At 40.9% G+C, this 19,862-nt stretch overlaps 1 protein-coding gene across 6 annotated transcripts in view; it reads left to right on the plus strand.

Moving 5' to 3' along the window:
* The window catches only part of DOCK10 (dedicator of cytokinesis 10), a 412,410-nt gene that overhangs the window by 322,589 nt on the left and 69,959 nt on the right, over positions 1-19,862 (plus strand). For all 6 annotated transcript variants that reach the window (XM_077488206.1, XM_077488203.1, XM_077488204.1 and 3 more), the window contains exons 40-42: positions 13,847-13,971; positions 16,071-16,183; positions 16,323-16,457. In XM_077488206.1, coding sequence (XP_077344332.1) covers positions 13,847-13,971; positions 16,071-16,183; positions 16,323-16,457 — 373 coding nt within the window. The remainder of the gene's footprint in view (positions 1-13,846; positions 13,972-16,070; positions 16,184-16,322; positions 16,458-19,862) is intronic.

A 19,862-nucleotide genomic window follows, 5' to 3' on the forward strand; every position in this document is an offset into this window, starting at 1 on the left:
GTGGAAAGACCCAAAATTTGATTGTGCATTAATATCAGCCAGCTCTTCCCTTTTTTTAGTCTGTAGAACCCCCCTTTCAAGCATATTGCAGAATAATCTGTAATTTGGTTAGAGGAAGGTTAATGAGGTTAGTGTAACTAAATAGATAGAAGTTTAATGCAGTACCCCACAAATTATTACATAGCTTCATAGTTGGTAAGGTCGAATAAAGACACCAACCCGTGTGTGTGTATTTATTTTCTAGCACTTCCTAATTTCCTGTATATTGCGTTCACTAAAATATGCATCTAAGAGTTTTTTAAATTAGCGGCAGTAAAAAAAAAAAAAAACTTTTGGCATGGCCAAGAGTGGCATGTGAGAAGATATATCTCACGGAGCTACCGACTTTGACCCGCCAGCAATCCTGTTCCCGGACTCCTAGACACTGCCATCAGCTACCCACTACCACTTCAGGCTCTAAAGCTGTCACTCCCTGGATCAGTGGCTATGCAGCTCTTTAAGAACAAAGATGACACCACCCTGCCTGGAACCTAATATGGTGCAGCGGCGGGCCTCCTACAGAGGAATCACAGGGGGGCAGACAAACCTGACTAACAGTAAGCAGATAAGTCCTCTTATAAAGAACAGCCGCGAGATATGCGCTTCTTTGCCCAAAAGATACCTGGCTCAGTGGAGAATGCAGTGGAGAGGAGGAAAGTGTGCCCTCCTATGTCACCCGGTGTAGAACTGTAGGAGACTGAGGCTGAACTGAGGCAAGCCACCATTACAGCCAGGGAGACGCACTGCATCATCAACATCAGCAGACACAAAGGATGGCAAAAAGGAGAGTGGACAGCCCACCCTTGCTGACATATTAAGGGCAGTGAAGAAATACACTGCCTCAGTGGACACTCTAAAGGAGACATTTGGAAGACTGAAGAAGGCAGTCGCACTGGTCAGACAAGACCTGCAGGGAGAGAACAAATGTGGCTAAAGGTAGAATCAGTGACATTGAAGTCCAACTGCCTCCCATTATTAGAGAGTCTCAGACCACTGCACGGCTGGCCAAAGCAATAGATTTAAGGGCAGAAGATATTGAAAACCACCTGCGGCGGAATAATAATCGCATTGTGTGTCTGCCTGAGAAGGTGGAGGGCAGAGACCCCACTAAATTTGTGGAGCGTTGGTTGTTGGACATCATTGGTTAGGAGGCCTTCTCCCCACTTTACGCAGTGGAAAGGGCTCACAGGGTCCCCCATGCGTGAACTGTAGAGATAACTATACTGAACTATAGAGATGAATTAATTTTCTGCCTTGCCCAAGAACGCCAGAATATATAATTCAATGGGGGCATGTATCGTTTTACCCTGACTTCTCTGCAGAGGTCCAAAAAATTGCCAAATTCACAGCGGTCAAGCAACGCCTTCAGAAGCTACAGGCCTCATATGCCATGTTGTACCCTGCAAGGCTTCGCATTTCAACTGGAGGGCAGGCCCATTTATATGAAAATGCTGAGTAAATCGCCGTAGCTGTACAGCGGCTCACGCAGGTGCGGTAGCTGGCACGCACTCGTGGCACTGCATGCTGCGGGAGCATGCCGCTAGTCGTGCGGATTCGATGTCCACCTTCGATCACCTAGTATAGAGACAGAATAGGGAACTGCCTTTGTAAGCAAGGCGATGCTCAATTGTGACATGATGGGGATCTGCTGTTCCCAGTGATCCGGAACAATGATCTCTGTCATGCGCCAGTAAGCCCACCCCCCCTACAGTTAGAACTCACCTAGGGAACACATTTAACCCCTTGATCGCTCCCTAGTGTTAACCCCTTCCCTGCCAGTGACATTTACACAGTAATCAGTGGCTATTTATAGCACTGATCGCTGTATAAAGGTCAATGGTCCCAAAAAAATGCCATAAATCTATCCCCTATTTGTAGACGCCATAACTTTTGCACAAACCAATCAATATACGCCTATTGTGGATTTTTTTACCAAAAATATGTAGAAGAATATATATATTGGCCTAAGCTGATGAATACATTTTTTTTCAAAATTGTCGCTCTTTGTTTATAGTGCAAAAAATAAAAACCGCAGAGGTGATCAAATACCACCAAAAGAAAGCTCTATTTGTGGTAAAAAAAAAAAAAGGGGCATCAGTTTTGTTTGGGTACAGTTTGGGTGTCAGTTAAAGCGACGCAGTGCCGTATCACAAAAAATGGCCTGGTCATTAAGGGGGCAAATCCTTCCAGGGCTTAAGTGGTTAAATAAGGTCTTTCAAGTACATCTGCCTGAGGAAGTAAAACAATGCTTGTTGAGGATATTCCAAAACAAGCCATAGCCAGTTTTGGTAAATTTGATAAACTTTGGGCCCCGTGGTTGGATACACTGGGTCTGGCTCAGGTGGACCTGATCGTGAACTGACTGCTGATTGGTAGGGGGGGAAGATTTGTTTATCTTGTTGCTGTCTAGGTGAGGAGAGACATAATAGGCTGTATTATCAAGTGTGGATTTTTGTATATTCTGGTGAATGAATGCATTGTATTGCTGAGTGTTATCGAGTGTTGTACTGTTTATTTTGTACTACTGATGTGCATATGCTCTGGAATTTGTACTGGTTGTGCACAATGTTTAATAAAGTTCTTTGGTATACAAAAAAAAAATTACGCAGTTTAAAGTTTACAAGTTTTGCACAGAGTCTTCTGGGGTCCCTCGGCGGCTCTTGTGGCTCCTCCCCACATCAGATAACCCCCTAGGAGAAGCGCTCTACCATGGGGTTAACCTGCGGGCGCATTACCGAGTCCTTAATTCGGTGTCCATAGTTCAAGTTCTCCAGTTCAAGCACATCCCTTCTGAGGGCTGGAGACTAGAACTGAACGGCATAATCATAGCTTTATATACAGTATGCGGCTGGGTGTGGCAACATATTACATTTTTGTACACTTATACTACTACAAATTTTTGATCAATTCACTTTTGTTTATATTTTTATTATTTTTCTTTTAGTTTTTTTTATCAGTTGGGTCTAGCAGAGGGTTTTGATTATGCTCAATGTGTGGCCGAACCAGAGTTTTGTAAAGTGGTAGCATTATAATTTTACTTCTTGAGTAAACACCCTTTTAAATGCAAATATTCTAGTGGCCTTGCTTGCAGCTGCTTGGCAGTCTGTCAGAAACTAGGACCCCCAGATCTTTTTCTATCCTTGTTTTCCCCAGAGCTTCTCCCCCGCATGTAGCTTGCATTCATTTCTTTAGCCCCCAAGTGCATTACTTTACTTTGTGCTACATAAAACCTAATTTGCCATGTGTTTGCCCACCCCTCCATTTTATTGTGGTCTTCCTGTAGAGTTGCTATATCCTGTTGTGAGGTTATTATCCTGCTTGTCTTTGTATCAATAGAAAACTCTGAGGATTTAACTATTTATCCCAACCTCTATATCATTTATGAACAAGTTAAACAGAATTGGTGCCAGAACAGAGCCCTGGGGTACCCTACTTATAAGTGCAGACCATTCAGAAGATACACTATTTATCACCACCCTCTGGAAGCACCCATGTAACCAGTTGTCTTTGCAGGTACATACACTATCATCAAAGGCAATAGATCTCAATTTGTGAATTATGCATTTATTGAGTACCATGTCAAATGCTTTGGCTAAGTCTAGATACACTACATCCATCCAGATTACAGCTCACTTCCTCATAGAATGTTATAAGGTTGATCTAGCAAGAATGGTCTTCCATAATGCCACACTGGTTGCTACTAATGATACTATTTTTATCTGCAAATTCCTGGTCCCTTATCATCCCCTCCAACAGTTTACAAACTATTGATGTTAGGCTACTGGCCTGAAGTTTCCAGGTACGTATCTCAGCCCCTTCTTGAATATTGGTAACACAAATTATAGTATTTTGGTATTTATGATATGGTACATTGCAGGAGTGCATTCAGAGGGTACTGATTAATAGCATCTTTCGAAATGGTCTGTAGTTGTGCGTGGGGTGCCCCAGAGCTCTCTCCTGGGACCAGTTCTGTTTAACTTGTTCATAACTGATATAGAGGTTGGAATAAATAGTAAAACAGGATATAGAAACTGTACAAAAAAAACTTGAAAACAGCGGTGGGCAGCTATATGATAGCCGAGTTGCAATGTAGGAAAATGTAAACTAATGTATTTGGGAGCTAAATGTATGCTAAAAATATGCATGTGAGTTACACACTAGGGGAGAACCTCTAGGGGAATCGACAATGAAAACTAGCATGCATTAAAAAGGGTATTTACTCAACAGATAAAACTTTAATTCTACCACTCTATAACAGTTCTGGTCAGGAAGGATGTGCTGGAACTGAGGAGAGTCAGGAGAAGGAGCAAGAAAGCTAATAAGAGGACTGGAGGACCTTGGTTATGAGGAATGACTACAGACATTAAACCTATTCTCCTTGCTTAAAATATTTTCACAAAAGTCCTAAAAGTCCATATAATCTTGTATGAACTTTTGAGATGTTTGTGAAAATATATTTTTGGGGGTTTCCCACACTGAGTTGCTTATTGTTGAATTATGAAATTTATTATAAGGTATAATTTATAATTTTATAGCACGGCACTGATTTTATTAAACGTCTTGCTGCATTAATTTTTAAAATTTAAAAATTTGATATGTTTTCTGTTTTCTATTGTAAATAAAATATGGGTTCATGAGATTTGCAAATCGTTGTATTCTGTTTTTATGTAGATTTTCCAAACTTTTTTGGGGATGTGTTTTAATGAGAATCAAACCCTTACTACCCAAAACAAATGCATTTTTTAATATCTGATTTCATGTTGTTAGCAGTTGCTAATATGACTGTTTCACAGAGCATGTAACATAAAATGTATACAACTGCTTTAATGTGTGTGTCTGTGAGAAATACAACATATAACGGAACTTGTCTGTTCCCACAAAGTTGTCTATGAACACCTGCTTTTAGGATCCTGTTCCCACATTATAAAACATGCTTTTGGCAGCAAGACAAAGAATATTTTACTCAGTGACATTTTAGTGTGCTGTATCCAAGGAAAGCAAAAATGTATTTACACAGCTGTAATATCTGCATTGTTGCTCTTTTTTTTCCAAATTCTATAATGGGCACAGTAGCTGTGACCATTAGACACCACTATTGGTATCTCTTCATGCTCCTATGTTCCATGTTCATGCTCCTGTGATCCATGCTCATTTTTCTACATGAACATCTTAATGAGTCATATAGACATGTTTTCCAGTTACATTAATTTTCCACCTATATTTTGTCTGCAATATGTTTTTGTTCAGGAAAAAAACTGTCAGCTTTACCAGTACATAAAAAGTACATGGTTGACACATTCAGTAGTGCCACCTTTTTTTATATAAGAAGTATATTAGTCATTCCCTGGTCTGGAGTCTTCATTTATTTGGTTAGTTAAAGAGACAGCAAAGCTGGGAATAAACTGTTGCATTACAAAGGGAAAATTGTAAATATATCTCAATGCCATAGATCCCATATACAGTGCCTTGCGAAAGTATTCGGCCCCTTTGAACTTTTCAACCTTTTGCCACATTTCAGGCTTCAAACATAAAGATATAACATTTACATTTTTTGTGAAGAATCACCAACAAGTGGGACACAATTGTGAAGTGGAACGAAATATATTGGATATTTTAAACTTTTTTAGCAAATTAAAAACTGAAAAGTAGTGCGGGCAAAATTATTCGGCCCCTCTACTTTCAGTGCAGTAAACTCACTCCAGAAGTTCAGCGAGGATCTCTGAATGATCCAATGTTGTCCTAAATGACTGATGGTGATAAATAGAATGCACCTGTGTGTAATCAAGTCTCTGCATAAATGCACCTGCTCTGTGATAGTCTCAGGGTTCTGTTGAAAGCGCAGAGAGCATCATGAAGACCAAGGAACACACCAGGCAGGTCCGTAATACTGTTGTGGAGAAGTTTAAAGCCGGATTTGGATACAAAAAGATTTCCCAAGCTTTAAACATCTCAAGGAGCACTGTGCAAGCGATCATTTTGAAATGGAAGGACTATCAGACCACTGCAAATCTACCAAGACCTGGCCGTCCCTCTAAACTTTCAGCTCAGACAAGGAGAAGACTGATCAGAGATGCAGCCAAGAGGCCCATAATCACTCTGGATGAACTGCAGAGAACTACAGCTGAGGTGGGAGAGTCTGTCCATAGGACAACAATCAGTCGTACACTGCACAAATCTGGCCTTTATGGAAGAGTGGCAAGAAGAAAGCCATTTCTCAAAGATATCCATAAAAAGTCTCGTCTAAAGTTTGCCACAAGCCACCTGGGAGACACACCAAACATGTGGAAGAAGGTGCTCTGGTCAGATGAAACCAAAATCAAACTTTTTGCCCACAATGCAAAACGATATGTTTGGCGTAAAAGCAACACAGCTCATCACCCTCAACACACCATCCCCACTGTCAAACATGGTGGTGGCAGCATCATGGTTTGGGCCTGCTTTTCTTCAGCAGGGACAGGGAAGATGGTCGAAATTGAGGGGAAGATGGATGCAGCCAAATGCAGGACCATTCTGGATGAAAACCTGTTGGAGTCTGCAAAAGACCTGAAACTGGGACGGAGATTTATCTTCCAACAAGACAATGATCCCAAACATACAGCAAAACCTACAAAGGAATGGTTCACAAATAAACGTATCCAGGTGTTAGAATGGCCAAGTCAAAGTCCAGACCTGAATCCAATCGAGAATCTGTGGAAAGAACTGAAAACTGCTGTTCACAAACGCTCTCCATCCAACCTCATTGAGCTCGAGCTGTTTTGCAAGGAAAAATGGGCAAGAATTTCAGTCTCTCGATGTGCAAAACTGATAGAGACATACCCCAAGCGACTTGCAGCTGTAATCCCAGCAAAAGGTGGCTCTACAAAGTATTAACGCAAGGGGGCCGAATAATTTTGCACGCCCCACTTTTCATTTTTTTATTAGTTAAAAAAGTTTTAAAAATCCAATAGATTTTGTTCCACTTCACAATTGTGTCCCACTTGTTGGTGATTCTTCACAAAAAATAAAAATTTTATTTCTTTATGTTTGAAGCCTGAAATGTGGCAAAAGGTTGAAAAGTTCAAGGGGGCCGAATACTTTCGCAAGGCACTGTACATCAACAAGGGGAAACTCCAGTCCTAATCATCAGAGCTGTGTTTAGAAATAACTCTGCACCACGTTGGGTTGCTTTACTAAAACTGGATAGTGCAAAATCTGTTGAAGCTGCACATGGTAGCCAATCAGCTGCTAACTTCAACTTGTTCAGTTAAGCTTTGAAAATAAGCCTAGCTTCACATTGGCCCGATTTGACATGCAATTTGACATGTCAGATTGACACTGTTCGATTTGATGCTGCGTCAACTTTGCGGTGCCGCAACAATTGCCAAAAGTAGTTTCTGTACTGCTTTTGGCAACTTTGGGGGGCGATTTGTATAGACATCTATGCAGGGACCCACACAGATGTCTGTCAAATTGCCCCCAAAGTTGGACTGCATTGCCGGGTTTAAATTTCTAACCCGCAGCAATATGAACCTAGGCTCAATCCTGGAATTGGTTTCAATGCAGAGCTGCACCAGATTTTGCACTCTCCAGTTTTAGTAAATCAACCCCTTGGATAGTGACAACCTTGTATACAGTGTCTCAGTTTCTGTCCACCAACCAAATTATGTGATTATTAGAACACAAACCCAAACCAGAATGTGATTTTCAGGGCAAAATACTGTTGGCATTATATGCAGAGCTAACAGTCACAATTTAGTGATGTTTTGCTGCTGAATTTTCCCAAAGTGTTGACCTGCCAAGGTAAAAATAGGAGAATAAATGCACATTCCACCGATTGTTGGTGCTTGGGTTGCACTTGACATCTCTTGGTATATATGACCTGTCAGTACTGTTTTTTTTGTTTTTTTTGTGTCAGTCTTTTTTTATTAAGATATTGAACAACAAGATAAGACATTGTTGGGTAGCACAATCAAAATAGTACAAAATAGAGCTGTCAACATAGGTAGTATACAATAAAGAAAATTGTTGACAATAATAGATGGAAGATGATAAGGGTTTTGCTATGAAGCTATGGACAGTCCATAAGTAGGTGTGAGAAGCAACATCAAAGTGGTCGGCCAAGTGAAACCTCTATGATACCAAACAGTGGAGTTGTATCTCTATCCAGATATCATAGGGGAAAAAATAGGAAAGCAAGCATATCAACATCCTAACTCTTAGCCCCCGTACACACGGTTGGACATTCTGCCAACCAAATCTGTCGGATTTTGTCCGTCGGATTGTGTCCGAAAGTTGTCGAAAAATCAGATCTTTCAGAACGTGATGACGTAATTTTGTTACGATGTGACTACGTTCAGGCTAGTAGCCAATAACTTTGATGTAGGAATTCGATCTGAGCATGCGTGGCACTTTGTCCGAACGGAATTCTCTACACATGATCGGAGTATGTCCTATCGGACCAGTTTGTCGGAAAATATTTCCAACAACTTGGAAAATTTGGTCCGACGGATATTCCGACGGAAACAGTCCGATGCATACCACACACAGTCGGATTATCCGACAACACGGTCCGATAGGACACATTCCGACAGATTCTCCAACCGTGTGTACGGGGCTTAGGGTAATTTGTCATATGCAAAACCTCAACAGTAACCTTAACACGGGAATAAAGGTCCAACTATAGGGCCGACTATGCATCATAAAATAGAAAATAAAAAGGGAGAAAAAAGGGGAGGGGAATAAGGAGAACAAGTAAAAAATAAACAAAAGAAAGAAGACAAAGAAAGAAAAAGGTGAGAGTCAGTACTGTTTTTAAAAGATAATTAACCCCAAGAACAGAAATGAAATTTATTGCAACTCATAACTCTTATTATTATTTACAAAACCAAAATAAAGTGGAATCCGTATGTAGCATTTGTGACCTAGAATTTAAAGACAGTGGTTAGGATGCACATAAGAAACATGTCTAACAGAATCCCACCTACCCAGTTTCTTGATAAAGGCTTGATCCAATCCCAACCTGGCAACTTCGGTTGCAGGGCCAATACAGAAAGAATGGGAGGTGTAGCGAAATTTGACCATCCCAAGATGAACAAAACATTTTTAAGAACAGCATTGAACTGAAACTGTGTCAGAGGGGAACCGTCCTTGTGAATAAGAATTTTTTTTTATGCTGAACAAACCTCTGAAGGATAACTACAGGATGGATAGAAATGTTCCCAAAATGGGGAAGGGTAAACCATATCCTCTTGATAAATTGATCCATTTTGGAGTTACCAATAAATAAACTAACAGAATCATCGGAAATAATTACATGGCTAAACTGAAGCTCTGTAAAACCCATTTTGTTCATAGGTATGAGCTCCGAGATTCGCAAGGCCCCAAAAAAAGAAAGAGTAAATGCTGCCTGAAACAAAAATGATTCATATGCCGAAAAACATACCTAATTAGTCGCAGCACACATCTCACCCAAGTAGATAGAGAGAAATAGGCCTTCTATCATCTGGGTTAAAGTTGACTCTCCTGTACCCTTTTAACCACTTCCCAACCTCCATCACATTAAAGAGGTCCTGTCATGCTTTTTTTCTATTGCAAGGGATGTTTACATTCTTTGTAATAGGAATAAAAGTGACCCAATTTTTTTTTTTTTTAAAAGACAGTTTAAAAAAATAAAAAATAAAAATAAAAAAAATGTAAAGTGCCCCGTCTCGCAGAGCTTGCGCACAAAAGCGAATGCATACGTAAGATGCGGCGGTGTTCAAACCACACATGTGAGGTATCGCCGCAATCGTTAGAGTGAGAGCAATGATTCTCGCACAAGACCTCCTCTGTAGCTCAAAACTGTTAACCTGTAGAGATTTTTAAACGTCACCTATGGAGATTTTTAAGGGTCAAAGTTTGTCGTCATTCCACGAGCAGGTGCAATTTTGAAGCATAACATGTTGAGTATCAATTTACTGATATACTGGTAACATTATCTTTCACAATATAAAAAAATTGGGATAACTTTACTTTTGTCTTATTTTTTTTTATTCAAAAAATGTGCTTGTGAGACTGCTGCGCAAATACAATGTGAAATAAATTATTGCAATGACCTCCATTTTATTCTCTAGGGTGTCTGAAATATATATATATAATGTTTGGGGGTTTTAAATACATTTTCTAGAAAAAAAATATTTTAACTTGTAAACACCAAATCTCAAAACGAGCCTTGGTCCTTAATTAAGCCTGACAAACCTTGAAAAAGCTGTTACAAACCGAGTAATCCAAGATCTTATAGAAAAAAGGCACATCAGCCAGTGTTTTCTCCAGATGGTTATATGATATTTTTGAGCTATCAGAGAACACAGAAAGGCTACAACAGTACCCTTGGATGGATTCTTGAATGGAGAACCTAGCATCCTATTAAAGGAGAACTAAATCAAATCCCAAAGGTGTTTTCAGACAGGGGTGGCCGTCTGGATCTGCACCTGGAAGGAGTCTTCTTCTGAAACGGGACATCTGCAATCGAGACAAAGCATCCGCAACATTATTCAGCTTCCCAGGTAAATATTGGGCCTTAATCCAAACATTGAATTTCAGACAAAGAAACACAAAATGCCTGAGGAGCTTTCTCTCTTTCTGCTCTTTCAGGTCTGCAGTAAATCCAATATGAGAAAATGGGGATTTATAACCCGACAATGTCCTGTACAACTGCCTGGAAAATATGATGCCTACAGGCATAATTTTTTTTGCAAAGGCTAAAAGCCCCAATAAAGATTGAAGTTCCTTTAACAGAACTTTCCTTCTCCTAAGGATAAAATAAAGCTAATTTTTTAAATGCTCTAATTTGGTAGCTGGCAATCTAAATTCCATCAAGGACATATCTATTTGAATACACAAAAATTCAATGGAAGATGGAGGCAAAATAGTTTTTTCTTGGGCAAGTGGAATACAAAAAAATTCCACAATAGTAAAAAACAAACGCAATATATTCAAACAATGGGAAGAAAACGGCTAAATAATGAATAACACTATCATGACCAGGCTCAAAAGCAATGACCCAATGTAAAAAAGTTGAGAATTTCTTGAAATATGCACAGGATAAAGAGCACTCCATCAGAAGACACATGTCGTAATAGTAGCAGCCTTCAAAGAAAATACCCAATGAGCAAAAAGCTTCTGGTGATATGGGCAGGAGCCTGAATGCGGCTTTAATGTCTGCCTTGGCCATAAGAGCCCCAACACCAAACTGCCTAATTCATGGCTTCTTCAAACGAGCTGTAGGATACAGATGCAGATGCACAATCAGTGTCATCGTTTAAAGATCCCCCTTTGTGAAATGAAAGGTGATGGATTAACCTAAAAGAATTAGGTTCATTCTTGGGCACCACCACTAGCGGCAAAATTCTAAAGCTGGGAAAAGGTGGGGAAATAAAAGGACCAGCCATACGCCCATCACTAATTTTGTTAGCCAATTTCTCCCTAACTATGTGAGGATAAACATCCACTGACTTTAAATTACCCACCACCTTACATCCTTTTCTCCCTAACTATGTGAGGATAAACATCCACTGTCTTTAAATTACCCACCACCTTATATCCTAAACCATAACATTTAGGCAGAACAAAACCATTGGTAAAAACATCAGTTATGAGCAGAACCGTCTCCCTGGCTGGATATCTGTCCAGCCACGGGCGCATATTTGCTATTTTCACCAGAGTAAATGCTTCTGGACAAGGTTTTGCGATGTGTTTGGCTAGCGGCATTGGCCCTGTTAAAACATTTCACAAACGAGTGATTGTGTACTCAAGGAAAAATAATGACTTGTATTTTTACATGAAAGTAAAGCTGAAGTGAAGTGAAGCTAAATACCTGAATCTTTTTAACTGCATACATAGTAGCATCCACATTGTAAACAAATCAGAGCTTTGGTGCTTTGAATAAAGCTGTTGGTCAAATGTTTGAGCATGACTAAAGACACCCTGTTACCTTGCCCATACAAAGCAGAACGATAGTGTATTTGTAAAGGACATTCCCCAAACCTCACTTGTGCTCTTTCTCAGCTCCTTACTTTCAGCAGCCTTTGGCTATATTGGCGACACAGGGAGATGCTCCCCCACACCCCTGGTCATTTGATAGTTCTCGGGTCTAGCGATAGACTGCTAGGCTTGGTCACCATCACAGGGGAGCTGGTCACATCTTCCTCTATACCTGAGAGTGTTGGGTAATCTCACCTTCTGCAGAGAAGAAAGGAGATGCAAGGACGCACAGGTAAGGTGAGCATAAGGGAGCGGAAGATGCTCTTTACATAAACTATGTCACTTTTCCTGCATGGGCAAGGTGACTGTGTTACTTTAAAGAAAAAGTTAGCAAAATAATGATCTTATTGTCAAGTCACAGGGTGGGAGGAGTTTGGTGACCAACCTAAATCACTTAAAGCCCAACTAAACTTTCAAATAAAATTAGTCTAATACATTACATGTGAATAAAAACAAAAGGTGTACAAAGTGTTACAGTTCGTTTTACCCACAGCTTGGAAAAAAAAGCCTGTGCCACATGAGCATGTTTCAGATAAAGACACTCATTCTCTATATGGAAGCAATGATCTCTCTGAAGAGGTCCATGATCCCCCCATGCTGATTTGGGGGGGGGGGGGGGGTGCGTGCTGGAGCTTTGCTGACAGCTCTGCAATCAGCAAAGTTCATTTTCGACAGCAAAGGTCCGACGGAACGAATCCATCGGACAATTCAATTGTGTGTGGGCTCCATCGGACCTTTGCTGTCCGAAAATCTGACGGACTTTAAAAATAGAACATGTTTCAAATTTTTTCGCCACCAGACCAAAAACCTATCGATAAATCTGCTCGTGTGTATGCTAGTCCGACGGACAAAAAACTACGCTAGGGCAGCTATTGTCTACTGGCTATGAACTTCCTTATTCTAGTCCAGTCGTACATCATCACACTTTGGTGTGATTGTGTGTGGCCAAGTCCGTTCATTCGGAAAGTCAGTTGGAACTCCGCCGAAAGTCCGTCGGGATGACCGTCGGACCTTGTCCATCGAAAAGTCCAGTCGTGTGTATGCGGCATTACTGTAACTCAGCAGACAATGAAGGATACAGTTATTTCCTCTTTACAGTATATGTGAACCCTCAGACAAACAACCCATTCAAAATAGATGAAAGGCAAAACATTTGTTTATAGGTTTAAAGAAAACATTATAAGCACTTTTTTCCCCTTTTTGTAAGTGATCACATATCCTCCTTTCACAGCTGCATACGGCCCTCAGGTAGGAGAAGCACCACCCTGATCTTCCCAGTGAATGGCTGGCAAGGGAGGGCATGTCAGCAGAAGTCTGATCATTGACAGAGAGCACAGCTAGAAAACTGACCATGCTGTGCTGTCATGCCTAGTGTGTTCAGTTTTTAATAGGAAACCAGGAGGACTGGCAATAACCAGGGATTTCAATGAAAGAAAGCAATGCAAAGAGAACAGGATACTTTTTCATATGAAATGTTGGGTTTACATATTCTTTAAATTGAAAAATACAGAGGGTGAAATGGTTTATCTTTTAGGTGTGTCTAAAATTTTGAGTGTTTGAGAGTTATTAATCCTATCAGATTTTTTTTATTGTTGTCTGTGTCCCTGCTGGACTGATTTGCCCCCTGTATGTGTCCTGTGGACTGGTGACCTGGTCACAGGGACTGAAAGTGAGGGAAAATCACTGGAACAGGAATAGGGGGGAAACTTTCTAATTGGGAAACTTGTTTCAGTGACAGTTGTCTAAGAGGGGGTTTCTCTTACTTTGTAACAATTTCCTTGTGTACACTATACTTTTTTTTCTGCAGGATGCAGTCTGCAAATGATGGTCATAAGCACCCTAGATCTCAGACCTTGCCGATAATACGAGCCAAAAATGCACTTTCTAATCCCAAGCTACTACAGATAATAGAGCTTACCACTTCAATACCAAGTAAGTACATAAACGATATATATATATATATATATATATATATATATATATATATATATATATATATATATATATATAAGCATCATATTTTTTACACTAAAGATTTTTAATGACCCTCTGTCCTTCATGTACATTTTTATTAAGGTACCTTTTTCCCAATCAATATACAGCTGTCAATTGACCCAGATTTTTCCCAGCTTGTCTACAGGAAACCATAAGTGGGAGGAGCTTCTAGTCCTCTGCTGCTGGTCACATGTTAAAAAAAAAACAGCCTTCAGGATACAGCAAAATTAATAATTAATATCAATAAACTGTTATAAATTGTCATAAAAATATATATATTTTCTCAAAATTATATCTTTATTATATTTTAGCAATAACACGGTGTGGGTGGATTTCTGCCAGTCACAGGCTGTGTCAAGCCCCCCCCCCCCCCCCCCCCAGGCTGTGTCTTATGCTGCGTACACACGTAGCCAACTATCCGGCGGACTTAGTTTGGCGGACTTCCCGCCGGACTGTCCGCCGGACTTTCCGAACAGGCTACTTGCCCACACACGGCACTTTTTCAGCGGACTAATACGGCGTACTAAGTCCGCCGGACTATCCGCCGTACCTTTGAAATGAACGGACTCGCCCACACATGCGGAGGAAAGTCTGCTCATTTTGAGCGCGTCTCCAGGTAGCCGGGGCCAGCGAAGGAGGCGTTGCTGGCCCCGTCACCTGGTATGGACTTAAAGGGGAACCCCAACGCCCCCCCTTCTGAGCCGTACCAGGCCGCGTGCCCTCAACATGGGGGGGTGCCTTGTCCCTGGATGTTGGGACTGTGACATCATACTGGGCGGGGACATCATCCGGTGATGTCCCTATATAAGTCGCCGCGCGCCGTGTCCCCGTCATTATGAGCAGAGAGAGCGACGAGGCAACATCTGAAGAGAAGAACAGAAGACGGCTACGGCGGAGACAGAAGACCGGGCCACCGCCTGTAAAAGAGCTAGAAGAAGGTGCGGTGGCCCGGGAAGAAAAACCGAAGAGGGGGACAAGACCCCCGAAGTCGGAAGAAGAGGGCGGCGGTGAAGAAGAAAGCTGAGCTCCTCCGCTAGCAAAAGAGCTAGCAGAAGATAGCGGAGGAGTCCGTCGAGAAGACCCCCGAAGACGGACAGAAAACCCCCGGAGCTGTGCAATAAACTATTTTAACCCTTGTGTGTTGTGGGTTTTTTTACTTTTATTTACAGGTGAATGGGTAGGGGTACATTGTAGCGACGGGAAAAGTCCGTTCATTTCAAAAGTACGGCGGACTGGCATACACACGGCCGGATTGTCCGCCGAAATGCGAGTCCGACGGAAAGATTGGAGCGCAAAACTACTTTCTAAGTCCGCCGTACTTTTGGGTAAAAAAAGTCCGCCAGAGGCTACACACGGGGGGATTGTCCGGCGGACTTGACTCCGCCGGACTTTTCCACCGGATTATTTGATCGTGTGTACGCGGAATAAGAATAACAGGAAGGTGAAGACTCCATCAATCAAAATGTAATATCCCTCCCACATTGTGTTTAGCTGGATAGTGGGCATGAAGTATGAGGGTAGGAAGTGGTTTGTCATTCATCACAGTGTATACCATTGATATGCAATTAGTGGACCTCAAGCTGTTGCTAAACTACAAGTCCCCGTCATGCCTCTGCCTCTGGCTGTCATGTCTTGTGGCTCTAAGAGTCTTGCTATGCCTCATGGAAATTGTAGTTCTGCAACAGCTGGAGGTCCGCTAATTGCATATCCCTGGTGTATACACTCACATGTGTGCCTCTATAGACACATGGGCTGCTCAGATGTGATAGGGAGGAAATGCTCAGCATAGAAACTCACTGAAAACTGAGAATGTGTAGAGCTGCCAACACTGCTCTGCAAAATCCCTAGCTGCATTGCTGTCATAATCAAAAGGTGGAGATCCACCAACTTTCTTGCAGAATACAGAAAACAAATACCATAGTGACTGATTGAGTATAAACAGCATGAAATACACAATTTATTGATCGTTTTTCATGATGTGGGTTTAATGACACTTTAACTCCATGTTCTCAGCTATATCAATTTATCACCTACAGGTAATTCTAATGAAACTGACATTGTGCACCACATTGACTTAGATGCCAATACTGCCACAGAAGTCTGTCTTACTGTTCTTGACCTGTTGTGCCTCTTCAACCAGTGCCACCAGGTAAACCAACTCCTCCTGCAAAGGTTACCACCAGTATGATAAACGTTACATTGACCATTATACCTATAAAACACAATGGATATCCTTTATTTGATGCTAAATGTATTTTATTGCATTGTGTTTTCTTTTTCATTTCCAGAAGTTATTGCTTACTGACAGTCAAAGTGTTTTGATGAAGAAAGTCTTTGACACCCACCTTCTTTTCTTACAAATCAACCAGTCAGTAGCTGCTCTCCGCCATGTGTTTGCTGCTTTGCGGACGTTTGTGTGCAAGGTACCATTATCATTTGCATACCTAAAGTGGAATTCTTACCAAACAGTTTATTCACAACTGAAATACTGTATAAATGTGGTAACTAGCTTACCTGCTGAAAAAATATATAATTTTGTTCAGCCAGTCTTTTCATCAACCCTGCAAACAACATAGCCAACCTATTAACCTCACTCTTTGCCATTGCAGTAAAGCAAAGCAGAATTGTCTTTGACCCACCTCCATCTTTCTGATTGAAGATGTCTCCACAGTTATGAATAAGTCTGTCAGCAAGCTTCCAGTTTTAGACTGTAAAGCCCCACACACACATCAGATTTTCTGCTGATTTTTTTTCAGATTTACCAAAACCATGTAGTGCAAGGGCCTGCCTGACTGCATACACATTGAAACTCATAAGGTTTGACCTCATATTATATGGTTTTGGTAAATCTGAAGACAAAAATCAGCAGAAAATCTGATAGCGTGTATGGGGCTTTAGAGTCCTGCTGTTATTATAGTAGCTAATGTAAAGACAGATTCAGACATTTGTATAAAATGTTTTGAGGTAACTGGATTAAATGCTGGACTTCTGCCTGGACGTCAACTTTAAAATGATCCCTTCTTATAAAAAAAAAAACTGTTATAATTGTTACTAAATTACTAGCCACAACCAGTGACTAGTAAAAACATTTCTTGCAAGCAATAAGCACTACTGCAGCATTCCATTGCTAAATTGATAAATGCAGTTAAATGCAGTCTATTACACTAAAACAAAAAGGGGCACAAAGGACTAGTTCATTACTCAATAACTATTTTATTTGAATAAAAGAGTGCCAATACCATACTCTATAATACACACAAGGTCCAGACCAAACTCAAATGTACATGCTGATGCGTTTCAAATGGTCCCTCCCTCTCTCCTGATGATTGGCTGCATGCTGGCCTCTTGTCCCTTGGTGATGGGCACTGTATTCCATCTGCAATCTAAGGTGTATGGGGGCACCCTATTTCTGGATCATTTGCACTTGCGTTCCATGCTGGTTTGTCATGCGTTCCAGGAGGCATGCAGTCAGAAGCGCTTGACGGTGGGGATATGCAGCCAACGTCCAGAGAAGATAAGTACTTAATTGAGCTACAGCCTCAAGAGTTCTGGTATTGCAATGGCTGTAGTATTGCTATATGGTTGCCATCTGATATTTGTACATCTGTTCATTACATCTTATAATCCTGCTGACATTTCTGTTTTTCTATATGAGGTTATTGTGAAGACAGTGATAACACGCTTCTGCTATCTATCACAGGGCTAGTGCATATAATTACAATGTTTCAACTATGGTATATCACATTTTCAGTTGCACTTTTTGTGTGGCTTAGGGAAGCCATCTTTGGATTCAATAGCTGCGCCCCCTGAGCAAATTTAAAGGTGAGTTGACATGCAGATAAACTATGCTCTGAAGAAGAGTGCTTGTCCGTGGAAACCCATCAGCATGTACAGTCTGGGTCTTGGTGTATCGTGTCGTTATCCTGACTGTTCTGCATTTGAGAGTTGTGTATTATACAACTTTCTACCCTTGCCAATTTGTAAACATAGTATTGGCACTCTTTTGATCAAATAAAGTGGTTATTGGGTAATGTGTGTAATCATGCATTGGTCTGTGGTTTCTTACAATTAATGAGTATTGATAAAATTATTTACAAAGTGAATCTAACAATCACAAAATCCATAATTACTTAATTAATTGAGCACAACTGTATATACAGGTGCATTTCAAAAAATTTGAATATCATCAAAAAGATAATTTATTTCAGTAATTAAATTCAAACAGTGAAGCTCATATATTTTATATAGATGCGTTACACACAGAGTGATATATTTCAAGCATTTCTTTTTTTTAATTTTGATGATTATGGCTTAGAGCTAGTGAAACCCCAGAATTCAGTATCTCAGAAAAATTGTAATATTACTCATGACCGATAAAAAAAGTTTTGTATGAGATACTGCTTCAATGCGGCATGTCATGGATGCAATCAGTTAATAAATTAACTTTTTGATAATATTCAAATTTTATGAGATGCACGTGTAAACAGTATAAAAAGTGCTAAGTGCGATCTTCCAAAGTGCTTATATACAATAAATGAGTGTTGTGCTCCACAGCATATGTGATGAATAATGAATCCAAACAGTTCCTAAACCTGATCTGTGGTTCCAACTTGCCCACGTGCAATAAAGCAAAAAAGTGTCCTTGTGCAAAGTCAATGTATCAAAGGTGCATTGTGTATCACCACCGTGCTTCAAAACAAAAGGATGGCCACTTACCAAACATAGAGATACAACAAAGGGATCATGTGCGTTTAATCAGCAATACAGCCACAAGTTGATTGCCGACCACCCTCAGAGATTTAAAGTGAATCCAGGCTCTCATCACTCACAGACTTGCAGAGGCCCAGTGTTAAGTCCACAACCACACTTTCATAAATTCTGGGGTAATGCACTAGTCCTTTGCGCCGTTTTTGTTTTTGTGTGTCGGACAGATTCCCCAGTATGAAGAGGGCTGTATTGGTAAAGCATTTCCCATTATAACAGGATAACTATGAAGAATGTTTATATTGACACTCATCTTGTATCCAGTCAGCGCTCAGCGCTTTGGTGTCATTTCTGTGGTTTCATATGCAGCCCAATGCCTGCAGATTGTTATATGGGGGAAGGTCTTACCTGAGCTAGTTTATATAAAATTAGGAAAATTCTGTACACATAGAGAACATAGTGATTTAATACAAAGAGAAAAATGGTAACACCCATGGAGTGGTGGAACTTAAAAGGGAGGTTGAGTGTTGGAGAGGAGGTTAAGTGTGAAGGGCTCATTATAGGGGTTAGGTTTGGTGTTGTTTTTAGGTAGAGGAGGATTAGATGTTAGGAGTAGTGATGGACGAACTTCCGACGGGACGTTTCGCGAAAGCGAAATGCGAACGGACCCAAACGTTCGCGAAACCGAACGTTCGCCGCGGGCCCCATTGACTTCAATGGGAGGCGAACTTTGCAAACCTTCATGTCGAATTTGCGGCCACGTGGTAATTATTAGGGGGTAAAACGTAGTCCCACCATCTGGACAATGACATAATACATGTATGAGGTGAATTTGGGATCGATAACTACAAGCATTTTTATTTTATTTGGGAAATTGTTCTAACAATTCAGGACTATGGAGCTAATGAAGGCAATGGAGGAGAGGGAAGGTCAGGGACCAGGGTAGGCAAAGAAGAGGGTGCAGGAGATGATCACCAGCAGCGTGACATACCGGAATGACACATGCACCGTGATAGAGGCATCTGACAGCAGCACCGTAATACAGAGCACTGACAGCAGCACCGTGACATACAGCGCTGACAGCAGCACCGTGACATACAGCGCTGACAGCAGCACCGTGACAT

This window comes from Lithobates pipiens, unplaced genomic scaffold (genome assembly GCF_037356315.1).
Source record: "Lithobates pipiens isolate NorthernLeopardFrog02 unplaced genomic scaffold, aLitPip1_a1.2 Scaffold_18, whole genome shotgun sequence".
NCBI lineage: Eukaryota > Metazoa > Chordata > Amphibia > Anura > Ranidae > Lithobates > Lithobates pipiens.